Source organism: Aspergillus stella-maris (genome assembly GCF_047715825.1).
Source record: "Aspergillus stella-maris strain CBS 113639 unplaced genomic scaffold BDV14scaffold_1, whole genome shotgun sequence".
NCBI classification, from domain to species: Eukaryota; Fungi; Ascomycota; class Eurotiomycetes; order Eurotiales; family Aspergillaceae; genus Aspergillus; species Aspergillus stella-maris.
The window spans coordinates 623,180-647,486 of NW_027396795.1; the positions used below are offsets into that span (position 1 = coordinate 623,180).

Consider the following 24,307-nt stretch of genomic DNA (forward strand, 5'->3'; position numbering starts at 1 on the left):
CAAACGGTCAATGCGAAAAGACATGGCTGCTGGCTAGTCCGGTCAAGCAGGAAATCAGGCAGGTGAGATCATATTGTCCTTATAGACCGGCGCCCCTCGCTTTATCAAAACCTTCTCGAGGCAAGTATGCGGTGTGTGTTTTCTACATAAGACCATTGTTCCCTTCAATATCTCTGTTCCTCTTGCTTCTACATCTGCGTTGTTCGATTTCCTCTGCACTTGATTTATAGCACAACAGTCACAATGCAGCTCCTCAGCACCCTCTCCCTGTTCCTCGCCTTTGCGGTTTCTGCACTGTGTATGTTATCCTCTTTGTTCATCTGCCTCGGAAGTCCATACTTACATTGACCGTCCAGCCCTAATAATCACCACCCCGGGAGCCTCAACTCGCCGAGTCGACCTCAGCAAGCCATTCACAATCAAATGGAGGACCGTCCCGTACGTGACCACACCGTCCACCCTTTCAGTCCTCTCAGAAATCATATATTCACTATGTAATATAACAGCTCCGACCCCGAACACTTCACAATAACCCTCGTCAACACCGACGGACACAACATCAACAAAGACGTCGCTGAAAACGTCTCCTCCTCAGAGAATGAGTACCGCGTTGAATCCATTTCTGGGATCCCCGCTGGGTGCGTTGCCTATCTACCCAACTCCCCCTCCACGTTCTATAAGCTGATATCAACGGTCATCGTCAGCGAGAACTACCAAATCAACTTCCGCTCCACAGAGCGCAACAACCAGGGTATTCTCGCCCAAAGCACGCGGTTCAACGTTACAAAGGTCGCGGTTGAGGATGACGACGAGGACGACGGTAGGCCTCTCTTATTAACATTTACATGCCCCTTACATATACCATCTATGCTTTGCTGCATTTCGAACAAGTACTGATCTCGTGCTATAGCCGACTCCTCCCCCTCATCCACAACCACCTCTTCCAGCGCCGAAGCCACTGAGACAGACGAGAATGGCGCTTCTTCGCTCAAGGGTGGTCTGATTTCGGGCTTCGTCGCTGGTGTTGTTGGGCTGGCTGTTTTGCTCTAAGATGATGTAGCAAGACATGGACGAGAAGAGCACAAAGTGTAGACCAAAAGGCGATGCAGATAAGAAGGAGATGCTCAAAGCGGTTATTTGAAGTTGGATGCCTATAAAGTGATGCGATGTTGTGCATGCGATGCGATGCGATGCCGTCGATAGAATGAATATACGGGATATGAATTTGGAAGGATATGGATAGTGCAGTAATAATAATAGCTCAGGATTAGAGGGTTGTATGTTGGGTGACCTAGGTACCTAGACTATGATATGATGTCGTTATATGCGTAATGACTACCTCTGCCTTTGCTAATCGATTGATGAATATGCAAGGGGCGCTAATAATAGGCGATATCTTACAGCGCATGGAAGTGACTACGGACCTCCAGATTAGGTAAAATCAAAAAGGTAAAGACAGTTGATTCCATAGCAGAGTCCGTTTCTATAAATTGAGTAAGAAAAAGTAGGCAGATAGACGCCATAAAAGATAGCCGGGATAGATAGTGAGACAGATCCAACAGAGGATAGATGATAAGACAAGACAGGCCAGAAATTTGGAAAAAAAAATCCGCCGAGAGAAGTGAGAAAAAAAAAAGAGATTGACCGACATTTAAAGATATGTACCCAGCCCTTTTGTGAAAAGAAAGGAAAATATGTATGAGATGAATAAGAAACCAACCAAGGGGTATTGGACAGAAGCTGAAGAAGGAAAGTAGAACGTAGATGGAAAGAATTGTTAACCAAAAGAGTCGGATGGCAGCGAGAGCAGAGAGAAGTAATCCTGTGCAAGGGTGCGAAAGAGAGCCACGGAATGAAGCAGGCCATAATGAAATCAGGTAAACGCCGATGTCTACCTGCAGCTTGAAATGAGAGGTAAGGGGGAAAATGTCATCAGACGTCTCGCAGCGCTCAAAGACAGGTCATCACCAAGGACATGGAAACTTCGTCATTGATAAAAGAATTGAAAACGAAAAGATTGTTGGTCAAAGAAGGAATAGAGAGGATCAGGCCTCGACCTTCTTGCGCCGGACGAAGAAGCGAGAGAAGCTCGAGTCCTTGGGGGGAGGCCGGGGAGGCTCGGGTGGCCCTGTGTTCCGGAGGAAGTCAGCCAGAGTACTGGTCTCTGTCTGTCGCTCCGAGACGGACGCGAGGCCATACATGGCGTCGGTGTTGGTGCGTTCCGAGTTCGACTTGGCTGCGTAGTTGGACGGTCTTCGAGAATATTGATCCGACTGCTGGCGAAGAGAGGTCATCGAAGGCTTTGATGAGGGCGTTTTTGATGCAGTCTTATCCGATGATGTGTTGCGAAGGAGACGAGCCTTCATCGAAGATGTACCACCAGTAGGAGTCTTAGTACGGCCGCTGTTGACGGAGAAAGGCTGCACCTCAGGCTCCGACGCAGGTGGAGGCACGTTGCGAAGGAAGTCGATCAAGCTTTCCTCATCTCGCTTTGGCTTCGCCTGCTCCTCTTCCTCTTCCAGCATTGCTTCGAATTCCTCATCGTCCCAGTCTAGGTCGTAGGGGTCGGGCACTCGGCGCCGTGTCCGCTTCGGCATAGGATCTTCGTCGTCAAACGCCATTGTAACGGAAGAGGGCGGTTGTGCTGGTGCTGTCTTGGGTTTCTTGGAGTCGATAAGACCGGTGCGCGAGCCGACAGATACTTGTGACTTGGTGGCTGTTGATTCGTCTTGGGTACTGGTGATTGAGGGAGTACCATGCTCGTAGGCCATGTCTTCCGAGTCCATGGTGCTGCGGAACGGAGCGACAGTGCGCGGGATGCGACGTGTTCCCGCAGTGGGCGGACCTTCACGGATGAAGTCGATGAGATCGGAAGTCGAATTTGATTCGCTCTTGGGAAGTGCTGCAGTTCGGGCTTGTGGTCTGGGTCCGCGGTAGTTTGAGAGTGCACTTTCGGCCCGAGAGGGAGCCCGTGAAGTAGTCCGAGAAGTCCTCTTGGTTAACTCTGCGGTATCCGAGGACTGACGACCGCCTGGGGTCGGTGTCGGTGACTTGGAGAGCGGGGGGCTGGCAGGTCCGGAGTTCCGGATAAACTCTGCGAAATCAGAAACGGTATCGTTACTGGGTCTGGCGTCCCGAGCCACTCCAGGTTTCGACTTTTGCGAGCTAGGAGCACGAGGCACTACAATAGGGGCGGGCTTGTGCTTGGGCTTAGCCACTTCTGGAGATTTGGGGATTGGAGAGGGTTGGCTGGTCAGTGTCGGCGTCCGTCGAGATCCTTCGTCCGTCATGTCAGATGTATTTGAACGCTGAGCCTTCCACTTCGGCGCATCGGGGAACTATGGGGAATGTTAGGACTGATTAAGCTTTTCAGAGACGAATGATTCTGGAGAAAGGTAACATACGTCCATCTCTCTCACGCTCTTGGGTGTGAGAGTAAAGTGAAGGGTCTCTTCACCGCGAATCACTTCATCAAAGTTTGATTTATCGTCATGCGAATCTCCAGTTCCATCAGAAACTCGACTTGTTTCGGAATCACGGCGAGGACGTGGAGAAGCGCCCTCATTTGGCCGGTTGATTATACCTTTCAATTTAGTTGAAACCTGAGACGTGCCAGAATTGGCAGTCATTGGCCGTTTCTCCCGGTTGCTGCTAAAGCTATCTGATCTGCGAGGTTTGCTCAGTGTCGAAGGATGAGGCGACGATGCTGTGGAAGCTGAAGCTCGTCCCTGAACTCGCTGCACACCAGCCCGCTCGGTTGCGGAGCTCGAAATGGAGGAAGTCGCAGAGCGCTGACTGCCACTTGTCAGGTTGAGCGGGCCGGGACGATGGTAGGGGCGGGAGAAGCTGGAACGTGCACTGTCACCGGAATTGGAGGGAGGCCTCGACCCGCGAACGCTCTCCATCGACGGGCGGATTTGAGCTGAGGGGGGAGGTGCAGCTGGTTCTGCGGTTGGTGTAGTGATGGCGACAGCGATAGGCATTTCGGTGGGTACATCCTCAGTCTCCATCTCCTGGGAGCGAGCAATGCCGACCTCTTCAACTGGCACAGGCGTGGAGGTGGTAGAATCTTTCTCTCTACGCGAACCATCGCTGCTCGTCTTTCGCCTTGGCCGTTGAACGAAACTCTGGGATGGCTTCTCGGCCGTTCCCTGGCCTTCAATAATCTCAGTATCTGGTTCAATCAGAAACGTTGACGCTTCAGCTATGTCAGCTGCACTTGTCACAGTTGCCGAAGGCATATCCTTTTGTTCTAGTGGAGTGGGCTGCGCCGTAGCCTCAACAGTCTGAACTTCATCTACCTCCATGTTCTCTTCGCGCTCAGCCTCCTCTTGTTCATACATTGTCTCGAGGCGTCGGCGCTCCTCCGATGCCGTGGACGGTTTTCGAGTAGTCTCCTCAACCGCTTCAGTCGCTTCAGTCGCTTCGGGTTTTTCGGCTTCGAGGCTCTCAGTGGGGCAAGCCGCGCTTGGTAGAGAGCGAGACCGAGCATGACGGGCCGGTGGGAGACTTCGGCTCACAGGCGTAGCAGGCGAGCTGGCATGAGAGCCAGGCGACCTGGGGGACTGCAGAGTGAGCACCATGAGACTCTGAGGGCGTACTTTGTGGGCGACCACAGCTTGCATGGTTCGAATCTCGCCGGTGTCGAAATCATCCGCATTCTCAATTTCTTGAATGTCGTACTTGCTCATGGGCAGAGGAACAGAGATTGGGTCAACCTCAGACTGGGTCTCCGAGTGAGGCTCCTCAAGAGGAGGGGAAAGCGGCGACTGCGAGTCGTCGGCCACAGAAAAACTGCTCTTTCTACTGTGCAGACTAAGACCAGGACGTCGTCGGAGCGAGTCGCGGGACGCCAGTCGAGATAGGTTTGGTGTACGGGTGCGCTTCCTCCACGTCCGCCATAGCCGTCCGAGTGTCGGGTTTAGGGCCAATTTCTCCACGTCAAGCTCTTCAACCACCAGTCGGTTCATGCTGCTTCTAGCCTTGACTTCGTGTTCCTCTTCTTGCTCTTTGGATTCACCATCATTCTCAACAGTGAGTTTGGGTTCCATATCTTGTTCAACAGCAAGCTTAGGTGCAAGTCGAGATCGAGCCGTTTCTCCTGCAATGATGAGAGCCTGCTCTCCGATGTGCTCGATGATCGAGGTCAAAAAGATGGCGGCCGCAGGAGTAATGTTACCAATGTGGTTGGTAAACCTGCGAGGGGCACCATCATCATCGACCAGACCTTCCTGCGCGATATACTCCTCCTCATCATCCTCCTCCATGTCACCAAGACGAGTGTAAACCATGCAACGCAGACGGGTCAACTTCCAGGTTCGGATTAGATCAAATTCGCCATTCGGAATCTGGCCGCCTCGGAACTCGGTTTCTTCATCCTCCGTTTCTCCCAGGTATTCACTCAATTCCTCGTCGGCCACTGAAACAACCAGATTGGCTAGTCGGGGTTTGAGAACATCTGCGACAGCGGGTCTAATAAAGCCAAGCTGTGTAGATTTGGCAGCCCCTAGAATGTTCAGGAGGAGATGGTCGAGGAATCCATTGAGAGCGGCCAGGGCGTCCGCGGTGACGAGGGCACCGGAATCATCGTCTTCGTCGGCAACGAAATCGGCAGTGTTGAATTCCTGGTCGGAAGTGATGATTTGAGAAGCAGAGGCCGGTGCGATAAAGGAGGGAGGCGGGTTCACGGACGGAGGAGCAAGATGCATCAGGGAAAGTTGCGAGTCGCTAGAGATACTGGCGCTGCGAGAGCGAGATCGAGAGCGCGAGAGGACTGACCCCGATCCATACTCGGAGTCTGGGGATTTTAAAGGCTGCATTCTTGAATGACAAGCAAAGTGGGGAGGAAACGTCAATAGTGTAAAATGATCAGATCCTAGGAGTCAAAGATTCTCTTTCACCAAGTTAGTCAACTGCAAGCCACATCAGACATTTGGAATATCTCCGTCCTTGATCTCCGGCCAAACGATCTTTTATTGTTGTTTCTTTCGCTCCGCACTTTCCATGAGAGAGCACTAGAATGATGCAAAGCTTCCGAGGATAATTCTCCTTTATATTTTTCTTTTTTGGCACCAGGCGCTGACGGGAGAAAAAGCAAAGAAAGAGGCAGAGAAGGAGGAGCAGGAGAAGCGTGGGAGGCGGAGTTGGATTGGTGTCAGAACGTACCCTGTGTGACAGGTCAAGCAATCAGCAGCGACCGTTGTTCATTTCGTCCAAAGAGTGTCGGTAGGACGGGAGGGGTGGTAACGAGAGTGGGAGTAACAGAGAAGGAGTGAAAGGAGATAGATAGTATTAGGTGGACGAAGGGAAGATGACCAGGATGCAAGAAGAAAGACGGGAAGATTCAGGAGTCTGGGATGGCGATGGTTTGACAGGCACAGTCGAGTAGTTGAATTTCTCTCTCAGTGTCTCTGATCGCGAACATCCAGTCCCAGTGGTCCATTAAGGTACCCGCATCTCTCCCAGACTAAGATGGTCTTGCAGAATCAGGAGACGGTGGATCTGTGCTGCAGCAAATAACGTGCGGGAGGCCAGTGGACCGGGCGAGGGGGCACACGTCGTGCTGTCCCTGAGTCTGGCGCAGATATGCGAGTCCATCCAGCACGAGGGCACCGGCGCGGAGCATTTGCTGCGATCGTCGTTTGCAGTCATCTCGTTGCCCGAGATGTGCAGGCAAGCACTCATAGTTCATCCGTCTATCCACGGTTCTGGTCGTGTCCATTTCAATAGTCTGGCAGGTGCCCGGGGCTAATCTACCACGGTCCAATCTACTGGGTGCGATCTTGCCATTCTTTGACAGGATCCAAACCCTCTGCTGGTCAATAATGGACGACACAATGAAATCCCAAGGATGTCATTGATTTTAATACTCAACAGCATCAGCCTATGATAACAGCGCAGATGGCATTTTGTACACACAAGTTACAAGAAAGCAGCCCGAGAGATCGGCCGACCCAGACTGGGCCAGACCCCACGCACACTTAACCGCATCAGGCAGGAACCGGAAGGCGCAAAGAACCTTCGACAGTCGGAAAGGGGCGCTTGGGGCCCGAAGTCTGGAGAAGACTGTTGGACTTTGCATGCTTGCTTTTCCTCTAAGTTTTGCATTAACCTCCAATTCATCTGTCTGACAACTACTACTCTAAAATTCGATCAAGGCCTCATCTCCTCAGAGCCGGTACTCTTCATGATTAGATACCGCGCAAGGCCAATTTTCAGGAAGAACGGCTGTCTTCCTTCGCCCCAGGGTTCGCGGGGAAGACAACGCCAATAATCAAGTAGACATGCCATCACACTGCCTCAATCACAGGCTCACAGCATATTATGACGGCCACCAGAAGTGATTTCAAAAAGACCGCAGCTATCTTTGATTCTCGCTCATCCGCGTCATCCCAAGATCGGCCTGGCCGGTGTCGCATGAGCACGTAAACCCAGGTTATAGTCTACGCTCCTGTCCACGCTGTACAGTGACAGATGCCGCTCTTGAAACACCGATCTCGCGCTCAGGACACAAGCTCGCATGGTTGACATTCTACTGCATAATGATGCCCAGTGTTGTGTCAAGGACGTTCTCGGGAATGATTGTCGATTTCAACAATTATGGTCCCAGCTCCGTTCGTACCCACGCGGCGGCAGCATCTTCGATTCAGATGCCAACTTTTCCAGCGTGAGCCCCGACTGAGTCAGGCCCTCCCATCTCCCAACTGGCTCTCTCGACCAATCGTACCACATTTCTGCTGCCCCTCTCCATGCTTCAACCAGGGTTTTGGTTCATGTCGCTCCTCGCTTGTCGCTTCCATCGAGCTTCAACCGAATCCAGCCAAGCTCAAAGCCACGAACCATGGATACAACTGTGGTTCGCGCGACTCGTGCGTCGGAGATTCTGTGCGTGGCCTAGCGAGATGGTCAGAGTTTATCGACCTCTTCCGCATCGATCATTGGCTCCTTTGCGCTTCAATCTCCAGATCGCAACGGAGCAGGAGGCGTTTCTAGGTAAGCTTATGGTGAGACATATTACGATCATTCTTATCAACCGCGCTCTTTTAGGGAAAAAACATGCGCTGATGAGTTCTCACCGCAACTCTGTCCCCATATTCTCCCGGGAGATGTTCGGTTGATATTACCCATGTGGTTGAAACTTGGCTTGCCGTATCTCAAAATAGTCATACTCAGGCTATAGTTAAACGGTCATCCCTGACTCAGAAACGGCTCTTATGCACAGATTATTCATACTCCACTCCGTCAAGGACATGGTCCAACAGTTCCCGCCATCACGAGCTCTTCCTTGCTTTGAGGCTTCAAGGCTACTGTGGAGTCAATACGAACAGCAATGTCCCGACCTTCTTAGAGTACGCCACTGGTTCGGACTTTGGAGCCAGCATGACACTCTCGTCTCATCTGAGACCTGACGGAGACCTAGGACAGACGACCTCCTTGAGACTTACCGGCAGTCCTATTTAGCACCAGCTAGAACCCCTGGGCTCAGCGATTCCATTGTAGATATCCACTGACGAGTAGCACTTAACGAGGCCAGGAACCCATTAGACTGAATTCACCTCTAGCCCCCACGGGAGCTCACCCATGTCATGCACATCTCAAACCTCGGGCTACGACTTTGATCCCTGACGCTTTCTCTTCAACTGCGCTATCTTACCTACTTCTTTACTTGCGGCCAGTCAGCATACAACATAGGGTAAATGGGCAAACGCGGCTATGCCGGCCTCACAAACCCTTGCTTGGGGGCTAGCTTGCGCAACCTTGCTTGGGGGCAGGAATTTAGAACTAAGGAACGTCATGGCGTAGATAGATAGATAGGTACAGGTAGACAGTTGCTTGCGTGATATCGCTGGAATACGAATCCATGCAGAGAAGATTATGCAGGTGCGCATACAGACCTAGGTGTGCGTAAACGAAGTAGATACACCGCATAAAGGCTGGACCCCGCCAGCGAGCTTTGAGTGCTACATCAACCCGACTCTGCCTAGTAAGCAAGTATCCAGTGAGTATTGAACGATAAGTTGTCTATTTTTGAGCCATTAAAAGAGTTGCTTACCTATCTTTCTGAGAAGGGATTCCTTGTTCTAAGCAGGCAAGTACAGAGTACATATCTCACATGCTTTGCCCGCAACTGTAATTGATCGTTATATAAGATTTGACCATCTCCTGTGTATATAATTAGTATACCTAGTAAGTATAGAGCCATGAAATCATATTCCGCTCGATGGTTATCTTAAGATGACATAGGCTCATCCATATGCATTTTCATATATTGGCTTGACTCTTATCGAGCTTGAGAATATAAACAGGAAGTTTGAATACCTACTCTGTACAAGCGAATAGCGCAGCAGAACCAAGGAGAGCTCGGTCTCTTGGCATGGCTTTATATATATATAAGTAGAACAAGCTTACCGCAGATTGGTTGCTTTAGCTTGCATATTAGTCACAATTCAAATATCCAAGAGCTGACTGGATACGAGGCCTCTTGAAAGTGCAGACATATCCAACCTGCTTGTTGCAGTACGGGTTAGCAGTTGCCGTTAGGTGAGACGCGGAAGGATGGTCTGGTTGTATACTCTGCGAGAAGGGTTGATGCAAAAAGACATGCTGTAACCTACTTCCATCTTCCGGGTCTGGCTTGATCTATATAGTTGTCCAGCTATTCGCAACGTACTGATACCGTACAATTGACGGGACCTCAAGATCAAGCATCATCCCGTCATTCATACCTACCAGTTAGGTACAAGCAGCAAAGACCCCATCCAGCCAAATCCGAGGATTGGAGCATAGAACGAGCCCGTCAGCAATAAGCACAGTCACAAAAGCATTGTCCTCGCGCCATGCTGATCCCAAGTTGCATACAGTACCTGGACGCAGTGCAGCCGGAGATATCGACCGTTTAGGAATGAGGTGCACAACGCCAACGGACAAATGGGAAGCGGGTTGATGAAGATCTACAGGGGCCGAAGGAACAATCTAAAGTAGACTGAATTATCTTCTGCAGGAAGACGAGAGAGATAAGAGGGAAGGCGATTAGAGATGATGGTTTAGATTCGTTGTTGAAACTTTTGTAATCTATCGCTTGATATAGAAAAAAAAAAACATTTAGATCCCGCTTAATGCATTCCTTTTTCATGACTGTTCGTAAAACGTAGATTGTGGTTGTCGATAACAAGACTTTTGGCTTGGGGGCATGTTGATTGCGCCCTTATTCGGAAGTGTCAGTAGCGCTGGACGACGAGTAGCATTTCCAGTTCTGAAGTGCGTAGGCAACGCCGCTGGCAAAGAAGCTCAGTTCATCGGGTCCGATGGTCACATCGCCGTTGGTCAAGCGTTCACATAACAGGCGCTCGATTTTATCAAATGTATCCTGATTGGATCTTGGTCTTTCATGCGTATGCTCTGCATCGCTGCTTGACTTGACAAGATCCATGAACTCATCCTTGACCACAATGTTGCGAAACGTTCCGATCACATGGCTGAGGACCGTGTCGAAATACACGGCATTGGCGCTGTCCAGGTCCAGGAAAGGCGATGACACGCTACCTGATTTGAAATCCGCAACCCGAGCACGAAGTCGTGATTTATACTCAAGATTCTCGATGCCGTTGATGCCGTTCATGTAGGCTACAAAAAGCTTTTTATCAAGGTCAAGGATATCGCCCGTATGTTCAGGCAGCTGCTCGATCGAATCAGAGATGGCTTCGTGATCAGCATCGTCAATGTCGCTGGTTTCTGCTCCGCTGTATGTTTCCTCATGGGACTTGTTCGGGTAGGAGGACGCGCGTGCCAGGAGCATCATCTCATGACAAGTCATGCCAGTGTCAGCTTCTTGTTCCTCCTCCTCTTCATACTCCAAAGGCTCAATGTATTGCACTTGAGTGTCAAAGCGGACGTTAGATTCGAATGAAATGAATGAGCCATCAAACGACTCGATGTCATCAATACAGAGTTCAGACATGACGTCGGAGGTTTCATCCCAATCAAGGATATCGCATAGATCATCGTCGTCCTCTTCAAAGATTTCATCGGCGTTATATTCCGACGAATCATCCGAGGCGTAGCCTGACTCTGACTCTTCGTCCTCTTCAATTTCAGCATACGTCCTTTTCAGGATTGGTTTTGGGAGCTGGCGTAAGGAATTATCCGTAGTGGATGTCACTGGAGGCAGCAAAGCTGCGCTGGGGACAGTATGTTGAACAGAGGTTACAGACATGTCGTCTGACGCATAACAACTGTCCCGAGACAAGGAGATTTCGAGATGCGAAAAGGTGGATGAAAGTGATTCCCAGGACTTTCTTCCCATGTTCTGAACGCTCATTGTGGGGCGTATAGCCGATATATCGGTCACTTCACCTGGAAGAGTGGACCGATCAGGAGGCCAAGTTCTGAGAAGCGAACTGCGTAGGAAGCGAATCTCTATTTCTGCTTCCAAGAAAGCTCTCAGCCGGAAACCTAGCTGAGTCAATAAGATTGTTATCGTTGTTTTTGTTGTAGAAGTATGGCTTCAGTTGCCTCCCAATATTCTTGTAGGAGTCCATGGCAAACAGTGGGCAAGGTCCAAATTACTGAGGGAGACAGGGGCAACCCTCGGCCTGGATCTTAGAGTACATATTGGAGTCGCGCGTCAAGTTCTCTGGGTTTGTAGTAAGATGGGTGTTTTTGATACTCTCAAGTCGCTGTTTGGAGGCAAAAGTGGTTCTTAGAGTGAATTCTTTGGCGAAATACATGTAGACAGTCGTTGATGGCAAGAGAGAAAGGGGCGAGTAAGGGATACGCGCGGTTCGTATCCTGGGGTGATGGCGAAAATGAGGTTCAGATGAGTATAGGCTCGGAGTTCACAGCCTAGTGCCAGTGATGAAACCGTATCTTGAGGATGAGGGTGAAGGCTTTCTATGAGGTCGCGCCCGCTTTTCGTGGGAGGTTTGTCCGAGGTAGACGCGGGGAGGGGAGGGGTGGCGGCGCGAGAACAAGCGACTACCACTCAGAGACGAAGGATAGAAACGAAGATAATGGCTTCAGACGTGGAGGGACGATAGTGCATGAAATAATAGCACACGGGATAGTGCTGGAGAGGGAAGAAGAAGAGAAGAGAAGACAGAGGCCCTCTGCTGACTCTGGGAAAGAGGCTGTGAGGTTTCCGTCATCGACAAAGGCAAGGCAGCTGACGCCCAGGTGACTCCTCACATCGGGCCGGCTTTAGCCTGGGTGTCCATTTTTGGCTTAGTGTACTGATCATGTGATACACTCTCGCTTCCGATCTCCAATAATGGCACACGTGACTTATGTTTGCCTAAGGCTAGATGAGGGCTTCGTTGCACTCCGTCGTCCCCTCTGTCAATACTCAATACTCGATGCTCAGGAATTGTCTACCAGTCGCCCGATAGTCGCAAGTGTATGACCCCCAATATTCCTGATCTACTGTCTCGGACTCTTTTGGGATCATTTTGTCATCCCGTATGCCACTTAGCAATGGCACAACATGCACCGCTCAATGACGGCTCGAATAAACATCCTTCCTTATCGGCGGTGTTTCTATTCCTGACAATAACATTGCATTCTTTTACGGATCATCCCTTGGTACCTCCCAGCCGTGGTATTGTGGTCGACAATTATGACGGTGTTGAAAGGGGCTGAGAATTCTTCTTCGTGGCTTTTGATACGAAATGTGCCATTATGGGAAAATGTACCTGTCCAGTCCTCTGTGGGCTGCCCCTCTGCCTGCCCTAACAAGCACTCTTGTGTCTATTCCGAGATAGTCGGCTCGAGGAATGACTCCTCGACATTTCCAGAGTGCCGGTCTTTGTTTCTGCGCACTTCGGCCTGTACCATGACCCCGAGACCGACGCCCAGATCGCAGGAAGATACCACGAGGGAACTGGTGTCTATCCTTACCCGGGGCGCAGCGCACGAACTGAACAGAAAATAACTATATCTGAGTGGGCTGACCAATAGGGCCCTTCTTTTTTTGTTGGATGGGCTACATGACAGACCGATTGCAGGGCAGAGAACAAAGAAACCTGGATGGGCTGCATGACAGACCGACATTAGGGCAGAGAACAAAGAAACCACCTGGGCACACCTTCGAAACCCGCGTTTAAGCTCCGACCCCTGCAGCACGAGCTCACCCCCATGCGTTCAGGCTAGCGAAACAAACAAGTGCAGCGAGACGATGAGCTTGACGACTGGGAGGGTTGGTGTGACAGGGGCTGAATGCGAAAATGCGAGCTCCAGTTCAACCTCCGCCAGTTTGGTACCTGGGATAATAATAGAAGCACAACCTGAAGCAAAAATCTCTTTCAGCGATGCAGATCTCACAATGCTCCCCAGACAAGTGGCGCACAGATGTGCCAAGTACGCGTGTGTCTTTATCCTCTAGCATACCAGAGGTCTATTCCGTGCATTGTTGCTGGGGGCGCACATTCCTCCTGGCGACTTAGCTCCATCACATCAAGTCTCGACAGAAGGTTGATCAAGCTTCGTCAGCCTCAGCGGGTTGGACAGCCAGAGGAAAAAGAATACTTGCTCCACTGACTGTAGGGAATTGATCATCGCGATTGGGTGGGTGAGTGACTGCTGCAGATCGTTGTGGCCCCGAGATACTACTTTTATCCTGTTGGCTTTTGGTCGAGAACCATCATGACGCTTATATTCATGAGCCCGCTTCCACGGTTGAGAGTACCTACTTCAGGCGAGTCTAAACGGATTCTGCCGTCGGAGCCGACTGATTTGCGACTATTGCTTGCACGTCCTCACACCGAATTGTTCAGCATTATCCATACCCGCTGCCACCCGGAAGATCTGCCTTTGCTCGCCTGGCCAATACCCCTTCGCCCGTTTCAGGCATAGCGTTCGTTACATTCCAGCGGGTGGCCATTGAGGACTCGAGACCAACCCCTCGTCACGCAGTGAAAGAGGTTCGAGTGTCTTGATCAGCCACTCATCTTCCATGCCCATGATTGGTGGCTAAGGTTACTTTGGAATCCATAGTTCGTTCATCCTGGCTCGATTGGCAGAGGGCAGGCGATATCAACACCCCGCAAGGCCATTAGTGCGCATTCCTGTCCCATCTTCAGAAGAACTGGAATGCGAAGGGAATTCAGAGGCTGGCAAGACCTGTGGCAATTCAAATAGGGCCATCGCTCTTTTGTTTGTTTGCTTTGTCTACTTTGCATCTTTGCAGTGTTTTCTTTGATTGTCCATCAAGCAAACAGTTCATACGTGCTGCATTCCATCTGCACCCTTCCAGATTAGCACTATTGCGGATCCCCGGCCACTATTCCCAAGCTTCCCATACTTGACTTCCGCGGTTTTATCGTCAATCACATCTCACTTCCTTCCCAACAGACTGGGTCAAGTCTCTGGCAGCCTCTTCCTCGCCGCAAACGGAAGGAGATCTCCCGCTGACAAGATGTTCGCCCAACCATTTGATCATTCATTCAATGACCTGTTTAATCAATACGTCAATATGGAGACGTCAAGCACAGACGCCAACAAGGATCTTTCGTTCCCCAGTGAATTCGACCAAGCATTCCCTCTTGACACATTCTCTAATGACTGTGGCGACCAATCCCCAGTTATTACCAACACGCCGCACACCCGCCAAACCGCGCGGGACTGGAATAAGGACCTTTGGTCTCTGTCGCAGGACCCGAGCTGTTCTGCGGACTTCGACAGCCTATTCCAAGATAGTACTCAACCTTCAGCTCTCTTGAAGTCGCACGTTGACCTCGAGGCCCCTTCCACAAAGAATTCCCAAGTTTCCGTACCCCGCTCGACGCCTTCAACCCCTCCAGACACTCCTGGCTCTAAGGCCAAGGGAGGTCTAATCACTCCAAAGACAATCCGCCGCCAGCGAGAATCTCATGATCGCCGCGGCCTACTGCGCAAACAAAGCTTCTCTCCTGGCTTGATGCGCTCCTCTGGGATTCAGAAAGGGAACAGTAAGATGGCTTACCCTGAGGCCTGGGCTCAACGACTGCAAAATTACGCCGTCCGTAACTCGGATGGATGCCTTCCATTGTCGCCACCGCCGTCTGACATTCTCGTTCAGCAAGAGAACTTCCCTAAGCACACGACTGCGCAGATGAACCACTCAGTGGAGAGCTTCCAAGCGCCGACAGAGATGCATCAGCAATTTGATTCTAACTACATCACTCAATCTCCCGCAATCCCCATGCCTTCACCGTCCTCGCACAACTTAGCCAGCCAACAGCAAAGATACTTAAATCAGCCAAACGCATCTACATTGACACCAAGCCCTCCTTCGGCGGGTGAATTCTTCTCGTCGCCACATTCCACAGATCCTCACTCAATGTCTTCTTGGAATTCCGATGCCATCGGTACACCAGCATTCCAGTTTACCCCGGAGCTACAAAGCCATGATCCGCAGACATGGTGGTCTCCTATGCCATCTGATGTGGCGCAACGCCATGCTTCATATCAACATTTGATTGCATCCCCAGCTCCGCAGCGGCCAATTCAAGCCTCTGCCAATAACAGTGATCTCTTAACAGGGGGTCTTATGATTCAGCTGGATCCTGCCACCTCATTTGATATATCTTCGTCTTTCTCCTCTTCAACCATACCAACAACCGCCAGCGCGCAGAATAACAACTCGTACAACCTTGAAACGCAAGCACCCCAGCAATGCATCGACACATCCTCCTTCACAACGCCAAACATGGCGAACCCGTCGAGATCACCTTCCATATCTCCCAAAACAAACGCGATGCCAACGAACACATCTACTATCCGCAATGTAATGGCGATGAGGGCCATGCACCGCCGCCCTCAAGGCCGCAAATCACCCGGTCAATCAACCGCTGCACCAAAGCCTGTCAAGACCCCCAGTACAAGCCCCAAGAGCGGGAAATCAGCGGCAGTGTCATTTGTCAACTTCACGGCCAATGACAGCCAGAAAATCCTTACGGGCGTCGCTCCCAGCGGCAGCTCCAAAACAAAAGCTAGGCGCGAGCAGGAGGCTCGCGACCGCCGTCGCAAGCTCAGTGAGGCTGCGCTGCGGGCGGTACGGAAAGCAGGTGGGGACGTCGAAGCCCTAGAAGCCGTTTTCTGCTAGATAAAAGCGCTCTGTACCAACAACATATACACTGTAATATGTTTGGGTGTTTTTAATTGCATTGTTGCGTTTTCTTGTTGGCTTAAAGTTTTGTTCTTCTCGTTTCAGCACTGGTCGTTTTGGCGCATAGAGTACATTTCTCATTATCGGAGCCCGGTCGAAGACTTAGATCTGACAGCACTACGGAGTATCAGGATAATACCCATTTATACTTATTAGTTTACATTTGCCAATTCTAAAATCTTGATCTTAATGGTGCTTTTCCGCTTCTATAGCAACATAATACATATAGTGTACATGATTAAAGATAGATCCATCTGATGAGATCATCAAAGTGCCTGCGCCACACGACGCCGCTGCGATGACTAGAATCCGGTACATCGCTGTTGGTGCATCCGATCCGTCCCTGGATACAACATGAGAAGGCTGATGCGTTTCCGCCAGGGTCACTGGTAGATGCGGTTGAAATCCAACACACGTGCCCGGCTGGCACCAGATCCAGAATGCGATTGAGCATACGACGGCATTTTATAGCCCTATACATATCACAGTCCGTTTTGGCCGCAAGCCTTGCTCATCGCTTGGATGATGTAGGGGTCCACGACTCAGGCTGCCATTTCTCCCCCGGTACGTCCTTTGGCCGGAAGAACGGGTCCTCTTTGGCCTTCGGTGTCTTGTCCTTGGCTGAAGTTTTCTTCTGGGACTGCGGTCCTGTACTTGGGGCGTCGGAGGCAGCATTCAACGTCGGGTCGGTGGTTGAAGTCGCTGGCCCTGGTTGTTGCGCTGCCGGCGCATCCAACTGTGATTGTTCGCTTTCCCATTTCTTCTTCTGCATTTCAGCCAGTTGTAGGATTCGTTGCTGTCTTAGCACATCTTGTTGCTGTTCTAGGAGGGACGGTGGTTCCGGTCGGACGTAGCGAAGCCATTGGTGCCATTGCGCTGTGAGCGACGAGAGTTAGAAATGTACAATGATAATAAGACAGGGACGGAGAACTCACGGCTCACTTGGACGTCGCCATAGTGGGTTTTGGGCTTCGGCTTGAGGATCCGGCGGAAGCGGCCCGCATTCAATTGATCCTTGAATTCCCAGAATGTGTTTCCCGCCAGATCTTGGCCTGGTAGGGAGTGTTAGGATCGATTTCCAGGGCTTCCTGGGGGTCGCGAACATACCGACGAGAAAGGATCTTCGCCAGGGTAACCGGAGGCTTTTCCACTTGAACCACAGACTATTGATCGGACTCATCTGTCTGCGGGTACTGTAGGTGCCAATTATAAGCGTAAGAAATAAGATTAGGCAGTCAAATTGTGCTGGGTGAGGGCTAATGAAGGTATTCGCAGGTTCGAGTGGCTGCGCCGCAATGGGGACGTCACCGGCTTACCTTCCTTACATACCCGTACGGTAAATAACGAAGCCCATCAGGCATGCCACTCCCGCCCTCTCTCATTCTCACCCCGGTTTTCTTCTTCTCTTCTGCAATTCTCACTGCATCTCGTCCCTGAGATAGCACTTTTGCTTTATAACTATACGCGCTCTGCGTGTGCCCGCCTTATCACTGTGCTAGTCGTCGTTCCCTTCGATTCAGCCCCTGTTACGTCATTTCTAGCCGCCCTTGTCAACAAAAGCTGCGACTATACCCCTCGCTTCAGGCCGGAATCAGCCACCTGGCGCCTTTAAATATCTATATTTCATTTGCAGGAGTGTCTGCTGAGAGACTCATCGAATACACACCCCGAGTATGGCGTCCGTCACATCCTTAGACAAGGACCTGCGCAACTTGCGCCTGTCCCGCTATACCCCGCAAGCAGCCGCCGAAGTCCGGTCATGGATTGAAGAAGTGTTGCGCGAGAAGTTACAACCCGGTGATCTTCTCGAAGCGCTCAAGGATGGCGTCGCTCTATGCAGGTAAGTTATAATTTCGACTGGTTGGTGCAGATTACTGACGATATTGCCTATCACAGACTCCTCAACCTTGCGGTTTCCCCCGGTGTCAAATACAAACAATCGTCAATGCCATTCGTCCAAATGGAGAATATTTCGCATTTCCTTCGCGCCTGCCAACTTCCTCCACTTAGCCTTCCGCCCCATGATGTCTTCCTTACCGTCGACCTCTACGAGGCCAAGGATCCTGCGCAAGTCCTCCAGTGTATCTCCGCATTCAGCCGTCGAGCCAACGCCTTACAGCCTGGCAAGTTCCCTCGTGCAATCGGAGTCCAGAGCAAGACCGGTACATTGAGCCCGTCCTTGACTGGTTCTAGTCAGGGCCTGGGCACGCCGACCAGATCTAGGGGGCTCAGCGACGCCAATTCCAATTCTGGACGTTCGAGCCCCGGGAGATCACCCAAGGCTGTCAGCAGTTGGACCAAAAGATCGGATCACCACGTGACCCAGCCAGCTTGGAATATCCACCAGTATGGGTTCATGGGTGGTGCTAGTCAAGCAAACCAAGGAGTTGCATTTGGTGCTCGTCGGCAGATTACTACCGCGGCTCCTCATGTGCCTAGCGTTACGGAAAAGGAGAAGCGCAGGCGTGAAGAGGAGGAGAGACTCCAATTCGAGCGGGAAGAGGAAGAACGGATCCGTCAACAGCAGCGCGAAGCTGACGAGGCACGTGCCAAAGAAGAGGAAGACCGCAGGTGGGCAGAAGAGACGAACCGTTTGAGGGAGAAAGAACGCCAGGATGCTGAAGAGGAGCGGAGACAATGGGACGAGGAACAACGGCAGTGGGAGCAAGAGGACCAACAGCGACAGCGTGAGGAGAGAGAGGCCGAGGAAAAACTGGAGAAGGAGAGACAAGAACGACGAGGAACGAGTGATGTTCGTCTTACTGGCCAATTTCTCAGCCAATACCGAGCTAGTCAAGCCGCACCCGCCCCGGCGCCTCCCAGTGAATCGGAAGAGAGCCAGCGGATCAGGGAGCTAGAGGAACAACTGGAGCGTGCAAAGGCACGAGAGGCTGATTACGAACGCGAACGTCTGTCATTCAAGGAGAAGGAAAATAAGCCTGTTGAGACCAAACGTCCAGTCCCAGTCCCTCCCAAGCCGAGCTATGATCTTTCATCCTTGGAGCAGGAACGCCGTCTCCTCCGCGGCGAATGGCAACGGCATCAGGAACCACAGCCACAGTCAGAACCAGAGCCCATTGCCGAAGCACAATCTCCTCCGCCTGCCCTCCCTCGCCGGCCTCTACCAGACCCTCACGCCGCGCAAGCGCAAGCGCAAGCCCAGCCCCCAAAGCCCCAGCCCTCAGAAAACCGCGTCGACCGCTTCCTCTCCTCAAACCCAGCGCCAATCCCCCGCAAGCCTGCCGCCCACCAATTCCAAGACTACACCACAACATCCGAAGTCGACGCCGAGAACAAACGCCGCATGGAGTCCCAGCAAAAGACCCGCGCAGGCGGGTGGGCCTCCAAGTCCCTCCTCGAGCGCGAAATGGAGCGCGAGCGCGAGCGCCAAAGAGAGTGGGAAGAGGAACAGAAGCAGACGCAGGAAGCTGCGGCGCGAGGCGTTAAGGATTCCTCCATGGCCGCTGGTCCAGGCGGAGCTTGGGACGTCCACCAGTACGGATTCATGGGCGGTGATAACCAGAATCGCGGTGGTCCGGGGCTTGGTGTTGGCGGTGCGAGACGCCAGATTATTGGGCCTAGGCCGCCTCCGTGAGCCTCCAATCCCAATCACCCTGGCTGATATTGGTCTATCTGCATTCTTTCCTTGAGTCGTTAAGTTTAGCTAGCTAAGCATTGGCTTCTTGTTTATTAGTGATACTGTATCGTACCCCGTCCCTGGTTTCCTTGGGAGCCGGCCACCACCCGCTTTTGTATTTCGTTCATTTGGAGATGAACTTCTCTATTTTGTCTCTTTGTCAAAGCACACTGTCAATTCCTACCGCGTATTGTTAGATTAGATGTTTTAACTTAATTCCTACTTGTCAATATTACCGATACTTTATTAATGTTCATCGAATTCTGTCGACCTGACTAGCACACATGCATCCGGAGCGCAACACTAATTTCATACTGATATGTCATAACAGACTGGTATTAGACAAGGCAGACTAAGGGTATCTAGTAAACAAGATAGATAGACAAGCGCAATATGACAAGATATCCCCTTCTAGCAAAACAGCAACCCGCAAACCCGCAATACAATGCAATGCAATGTATCCAATGCAATTCCAAGACATAAGCCTGCGAAATATTATCGCTAATATACCAGATTAACGTGACGTGACAGCCAGCCTCAGGATGATCCCGGTGCCGGCGAAGAGAACGACGAGCCCTTCGCGCTCGTACTGAGGGGAAGGACCTCCTCGATCAAAAACGTTAAGCGCTCCGCGCTCTCCCCCAGCCAACTCCACTCTAGGTCCTCAGACATCCGCGCAAGCTGGTTCTTCCGCGTCTCGTGCTGTGCGTTCTGCGCGCGCCTAATGATTCCTTGGTTTGTGAGTTGCTTCGTCTCCTCTGTGACTTGGAACATATTGCTATCGGCCAGGAGGATGATCAGTGCTTCAAGGGCAAGCGACATCTTGACGTTATCAGAGAGGGATGAGCTTGCGGTTGCATAGGGGAGGAAGCAGGTTTCAAGTTTTGACTGCGTGAGATATTCGTCTGTTGTTTGTGGGGCCGCGGTCTCGCGGAGGTTGAAGAGGATGTATTCGCAGAGGGTTGAGTGTGCTGCTGCGGAGAAGTAGGGGAGGGCGAGCGGGGAGATGAAGGCTTGGTAAATTGGGAGGGGGAGAGGGCGGATAAACTCGACGAGGAAGTGGTAGAGGTCGGAGAGGTCCATGAATTCTTTGGGGAAGGACTGGGAGACGGTTGAGAGGAGGTGGATTAGGCGTTGCCGGAGGGCGATGGAGACCGTGTCGCCTAGGAGAGAGGATACGATGGTTGGGTCTGGGGTTGATGGGGAGCCTGGGGTAGTTGTTGATGTCAGCGTCGCTGCTGTCGTTGCCGCCTTTCTTGTAGGTCTCGTTGGTCTTTCTCTGCGTGGGCGTTTGGATTCCCGGCCGGAAGAACCGCCTTCTTCTTCGTCTTCGGATCGAAGGTAGAAGTCGCCGTATTCGTCTGCGTCAATGTTGACTGCTGCTTCCCTCTTCTTCGGTTCTTTTTCCTTGTTGGTTTTCTTCCGCGACAGCTTCAGCTCCTTGTGAAAGACCTCGCGAAACTCATTGCCCGAGGAAGCTGCGCCGTCGGCAAAGATGGAGCGCAGTATGCGACGGTTGCGGCCGAACCCGCTTTGAGAGGTGTTGATATATTGGAATATGATGCTGTCTTTTAATATTTGGTCGTCATGCGATGGATTCTCCTCTCTCTTCTTCCAGCGTTCATCCCAGTCCTCTTCCATGACCTCGCACATGAACTCCAACCAAATGCGCCAGCGCTCCCATCGCGCCGGGTGCAGGACGGCGCAATTGAAGGCCCAGCCCACAGCATGCCAAAAGTCCTCCGCCCGCGACCATACTGAAGCCGAGTTTGCCAGGTCAATATTAATGTCCTGCTCCAAGTTCAGCGACTTCTCGCCGTTGACCCCAGATCTGCTCGCCGTTCCGTCGTCCAACTGACGTCGCCCGCCATGGCGCGAAGTCTCGAAATGCCTGAATGCGAAAGCTCTGCTCAGTTGCGCAGTGACAGGCCCAACAAGACTATTGACCAAACGCAGTAAGCGGAGCGATATACTTGGTGCGTCTTCCTGCTCGTTTGTCTTGGGTCGGCCGGTGGTGGAGGGGTGGACGAGGAAGGTAGCGGCGAGTGCGAGATGTTGCGGGGATGGGATGATAGTAGGTGTGGACGCGTCGGTATGGGTGCTGAGGGCGTTCAGGAGTAATCTCAAAGCCTGAGTATCTGTAGACAGCTTGGTTAGTATATTGCGACGCGAAAACGCGCGGGAGGGGCACGAACGGAGGTTCTCTTCGAAAAAGCTAGAGACATGCCGGACTATCTCAAATGGCAGGTGTTTGGCAGATTGCCGGTGAGGCAGAGCAGCCTCTTCATCTGAAGCGGCCATCGAGGCCAAAGGTAATGATTAACTGTATCGTGTTGGATGGCAGAAAGTACATTCAAGACGCCGTTAGGAAAGAATGCCGCCTCATCAATGTATTGCTTGATTAGGTTAGATTACAGCCATCAACCAATAGAATCATCGAGATGCTGCCTTTTTCCTCCAGCGCCAGGCATACTACTAGTTAGATAGATTTACTTTCTGTTTATGTACTGCTGCTTTTTGTCTGTTTCGTACATGTTTCAGTTGCCTCTTATGTCAAATCTACTCCTACGCAGAGATCGGCCTTGCAACCTCCATCCTCTCACCGGGCCGAATAAAGGATCGTCAGACGCAGTCATCAAGCAATCAATTCGAGCGACTCTTAATGGTGGTAAGCCTGCAGTGAGACTCCAGTAATTGCATGACCAAATCAGCCCGTAACACAGAGAGAACACACGCTTATAATACAGAGAGAAACGAAGCAACGAAACAATCATCCTGAAAGAATAGTGGGATATCTGAGTAGTACAATATCTGTTCTTTATAGCCCCGCCAAACACCTTCTATCCCCAATATTTTGTGTCGTTTGAGGTCCAGTGGGTTCGCTTTGTTTCGCGTCGGTAGAGTCTGATGTCTCTCGTAGATCATACTGTATTTCCGGCTCAGAGACAAAGGCCCGCCCGAGCCGGTCGCAAAGATAGAGCCGCTGCAAAAGTAAAGCCGCCAAAGTCCGCCAACAGTATGATCGCAGAGCAGATGGTAGGTATTAAGAAATGACGAGGTTGGGTAAGAGTAGTGGAGGAGCGTAGTAGCCAGTAAAGGGGGGAAATAAAACACAATGAAAGAATAATCGACGATGATGCGGTGAGAGCGGAAGTTGTGGGAAGGAAATAGCCGGAAAGGAAGAGAGTCATTCACTACTCTTCAGGTATATCGGAGAAAAGACCTATCCGCAATCGGTGTGACTGTTTGTCAATGTTAACCAAGCCCCGCGCCATTTTCAGAAAGAGAACATACGAAAGGTAGCTTGGGAAGGACCACCCCCAAGGTAGCCAGGAAGTTGATGACGAAGTAGGTCAGGTCGTAGTGGGTGTAATGTGTGCTGAGAAGGAAAAGGCAGATTGGTACACAGAGCAGGAACTTCTTCGCGGGGGTGTATTGGTCTCCGTTGTCAATTTGTTCCCACATGTTCAAGTTGTCATAAGCGCCAGCGTTGAATTCGAAGGGGATGCCCCGCACCCAGTGGAACATAAGGAAGGATCCGAACATGTAGCTGATGTTGGTAAGAGTCCATGATGTTTCCTGCGAAATGCCGGGGACGATGTCGTAGAAGATCTTCAAGGCCGCAATCAAAACGAAATGAATAGTCCAGGCACCTGTAGCGACGTAGATATGTTAGTGGCCGTGTATCTTTTGAAGAGCAACGGGGTTATAAAGGCCAATAGCATCTCAACAACAGCCCACGCAAACCACTCACCCTTAGCATTAACCCAGTTCGCATTCAGATTCGGGAGAGCGGCCTGATCGCTAGTGTGCTCGATGGACTCGGCGGGTTCCTGATAAATGATGCTGCTGGACCTTCTCCGTCTGCCAGCCTTGCTCTGAGACATGTTGTGGTCTGGTGCCAGCCGGTGCGGTCCTGTATCAACCTCCGGTGGGAAGGAGATGGCACGGGGCATTAATAGGGACGACACTTTGGCGGTGTTGGATCGGGAGAGCGGGTGGTAGTTTGAGGGAAAAGTGATAAAGGAGAGGGAATTGAACGAAGTAAGAAAGACAGGAAAAAGAAAGGTCAGGAAAAGGACCGAGGATGACGACGTTGGAGAGGGATGATAGAGTTAATGATACCAAGTAGCAGCGAGTAACAATGGCGGCACGGAGGAACTGGAGATGTTCCGACCGATCGGCTGGTCACGGGACACCAACAATATCGATTCACGGAGTTGGATTCCCCTTCAACCGTTCAGCTCTCAGGAGTCAATTTTTTGTGCTAGAAGTTGCCTCGGCCTCAAAAGTTTTAGATGAAAAAGTTAGCAGTCGGAGCTAATTTTCAGGCGGAAATGCAGGCCAGAGTTTCAGTCCTAGTGAAGAATAATAGGAGGGCTATGGGACGTGTCTAATAATAGCTGCAGCGAGGCATCCGAAGGCGAGGAGGTGTTCACATTGTGGCCAGACTCTATGCCTGTCTACGTTCTAGACCACAGTGCTTTTCTAGAAGTCTCCTAAAATATCTATCTCAAACTGATCTTTGCAGT

The 24,307-nt window shown here is 51.3% G+C and overlaps 8 protein-coding genes across 8 annotated transcripts; 3 read left to right on the forward strand and 5 right to left on the reverse strand.

The window, feature by feature from the left end:
• The first annotated feature begins 127 nt into the window (after positions 1-127).
• BDV14DRAFT_162107 (GPI anchored serine-threonine rich family protein) lies at positions 128-924 on the forward strand. Its single transcript, XM_073766850.1, has 3 exons — positions 128-298; positions 357-438; positions 507-924. Exons 1-3 carry the CDS (start codon positions 244-246, stop codon positions 895-897), a joined length of 528 nt encoding a protein of 175 aa, XP_073633812.1. The 5' UTR covers positions 128-243; the 3' UTR covers positions 898-924.
• A 525-nt stretch (positions 925-1,449) lies between these two features.
• On the reverse strand, positions 1,450-6,399 carry BDV14DRAFT_162109 (uncharacterized protein). The gene is made up of 2 exons (XM_073766851.1): positions 3,405-6,399; positions 1,450-3,338 (listed from the first exon to the last, which is right to left on the reverse strand). The coding sequence occupies exons 1-2, from the start codon at positions 5,817-5,819 to the stop codon at positions 2,046-2,048; spliced, it is 3,708 nt and encodes a 1,235-aa protein (XP_073633813.1). The 5' UTR covers positions 5,820-6,399; the 3' UTR covers positions 1,450-2,045.
• Positions 6,400-10,204: 3,805 nt separating this feature from the next.
• On the reverse strand, positions 10,205-11,317 carry BDV14DRAFT_194638 (uncharacterized protein; the record flags this gene model as incomplete). The annotated part of the gene is made up of 1 exon (XM_073771966.1): positions 10,205-11,317. One exon carries the CDS (start codon positions 11,315-11,317, stop codon positions 10,205-10,207), a length of 1,113 nt encoding a protein of 370 aa, XP_073633814.1.
• A 2,809-nt stretch (positions 11,318-14,126) lies between these two features.
• Positions 14,127-16,286, forward strand: wetA (developmental regulatory protein WetA). Its single transcript, XM_073776647.1, has one exon. The coding sequence runs from the start codon at positions 14,408-14,410 to the stop codon at positions 16,073-16,075; it is 1,668 nt and encodes a 555-aa protein (XP_073633815.1). The 5' UTR covers positions 14,127-14,407; the 3' UTR covers positions 16,076-16,286.
• A 1-nt stretch (position 16,287) lies between these two features.
• BDV14DRAFT_3776 (uncharacterized protein) lies at positions 16,288-17,433 on the reverse strand. Its single transcript, XM_073776648.1, has 3 exons — positions 17,246-17,433; positions 17,074-17,190; positions 16,288-17,014 (listed from the first exon to the last, which is right to left on the reverse strand). Exons 1-3 carry the CDS (start codon positions 17,316-17,318, stop codon positions 16,650-16,652), a joined length of 555 nt encoding a protein of 184 aa, XP_073633816.1. The 5' UTR covers positions 17,319-17,433; the 3' UTR covers positions 16,288-16,649.
• A 10-nt stretch (positions 17,434-17,443) lies between these two features.
• Positions 17,444-20,015, forward strand: BDV14DRAFT_162115 (calponin homology domain protein). Its single transcript, XM_073766852.1, has 2 exons — positions 17,444-17,978; positions 18,035-20,015. The coding sequence occupies exons 1-2, from the start codon at positions 17,812-17,814 to the stop codon at positions 19,731-19,733; spliced, it is 1,866 nt and encodes a 621-aa protein (XP_073633817.1). The 5' UTR covers positions 17,444-17,811; the 3' UTR covers positions 19,734-20,015.
• Positions 20,016-20,099: 84 nt separating this feature from the next.
• BDV14DRAFT_3834 (uncharacterized protein) lies at positions 20,100-22,108 on the reverse strand. Its single transcript, XM_073776660.1, has 2 exons — positions 21,971-22,108; positions 20,100-21,913 (listed from the first exon to the last, which is right to left on the reverse strand). Exons 1-2 carry the CDS (start codon positions 22,074-22,076, stop codon positions 20,313-20,315), a joined length of 1,707 nt encoding a protein of 568 aa, XP_073633818.1. The 5' UTR covers positions 22,077-22,108; the 3' UTR covers positions 20,100-20,312.
• A 123-nt stretch (positions 22,109-22,231) lies between these two features.
• On the reverse strand, positions 22,232-24,254 carry BDV14DRAFT_162119 (ORMDL family protein). The gene is made up of 3 exons (XM_073766853.1): positions 23,530-24,254; positions 23,070-23,428; positions 22,232-23,017 (listed from the first exon to the last, which is right to left on the reverse strand). The coding sequence occupies exons 1-3, from the start codon at positions 23,729-23,731 to the stop codon at positions 22,970-22,972; spliced, it is 609 nt and encodes a 202-aa protein (XP_073633819.1). The 5' UTR covers positions 23,732-24,254; the 3' UTR covers positions 22,232-22,969.
• Positions 24,255-24,307: the final 53 nt, after the last annotated feature.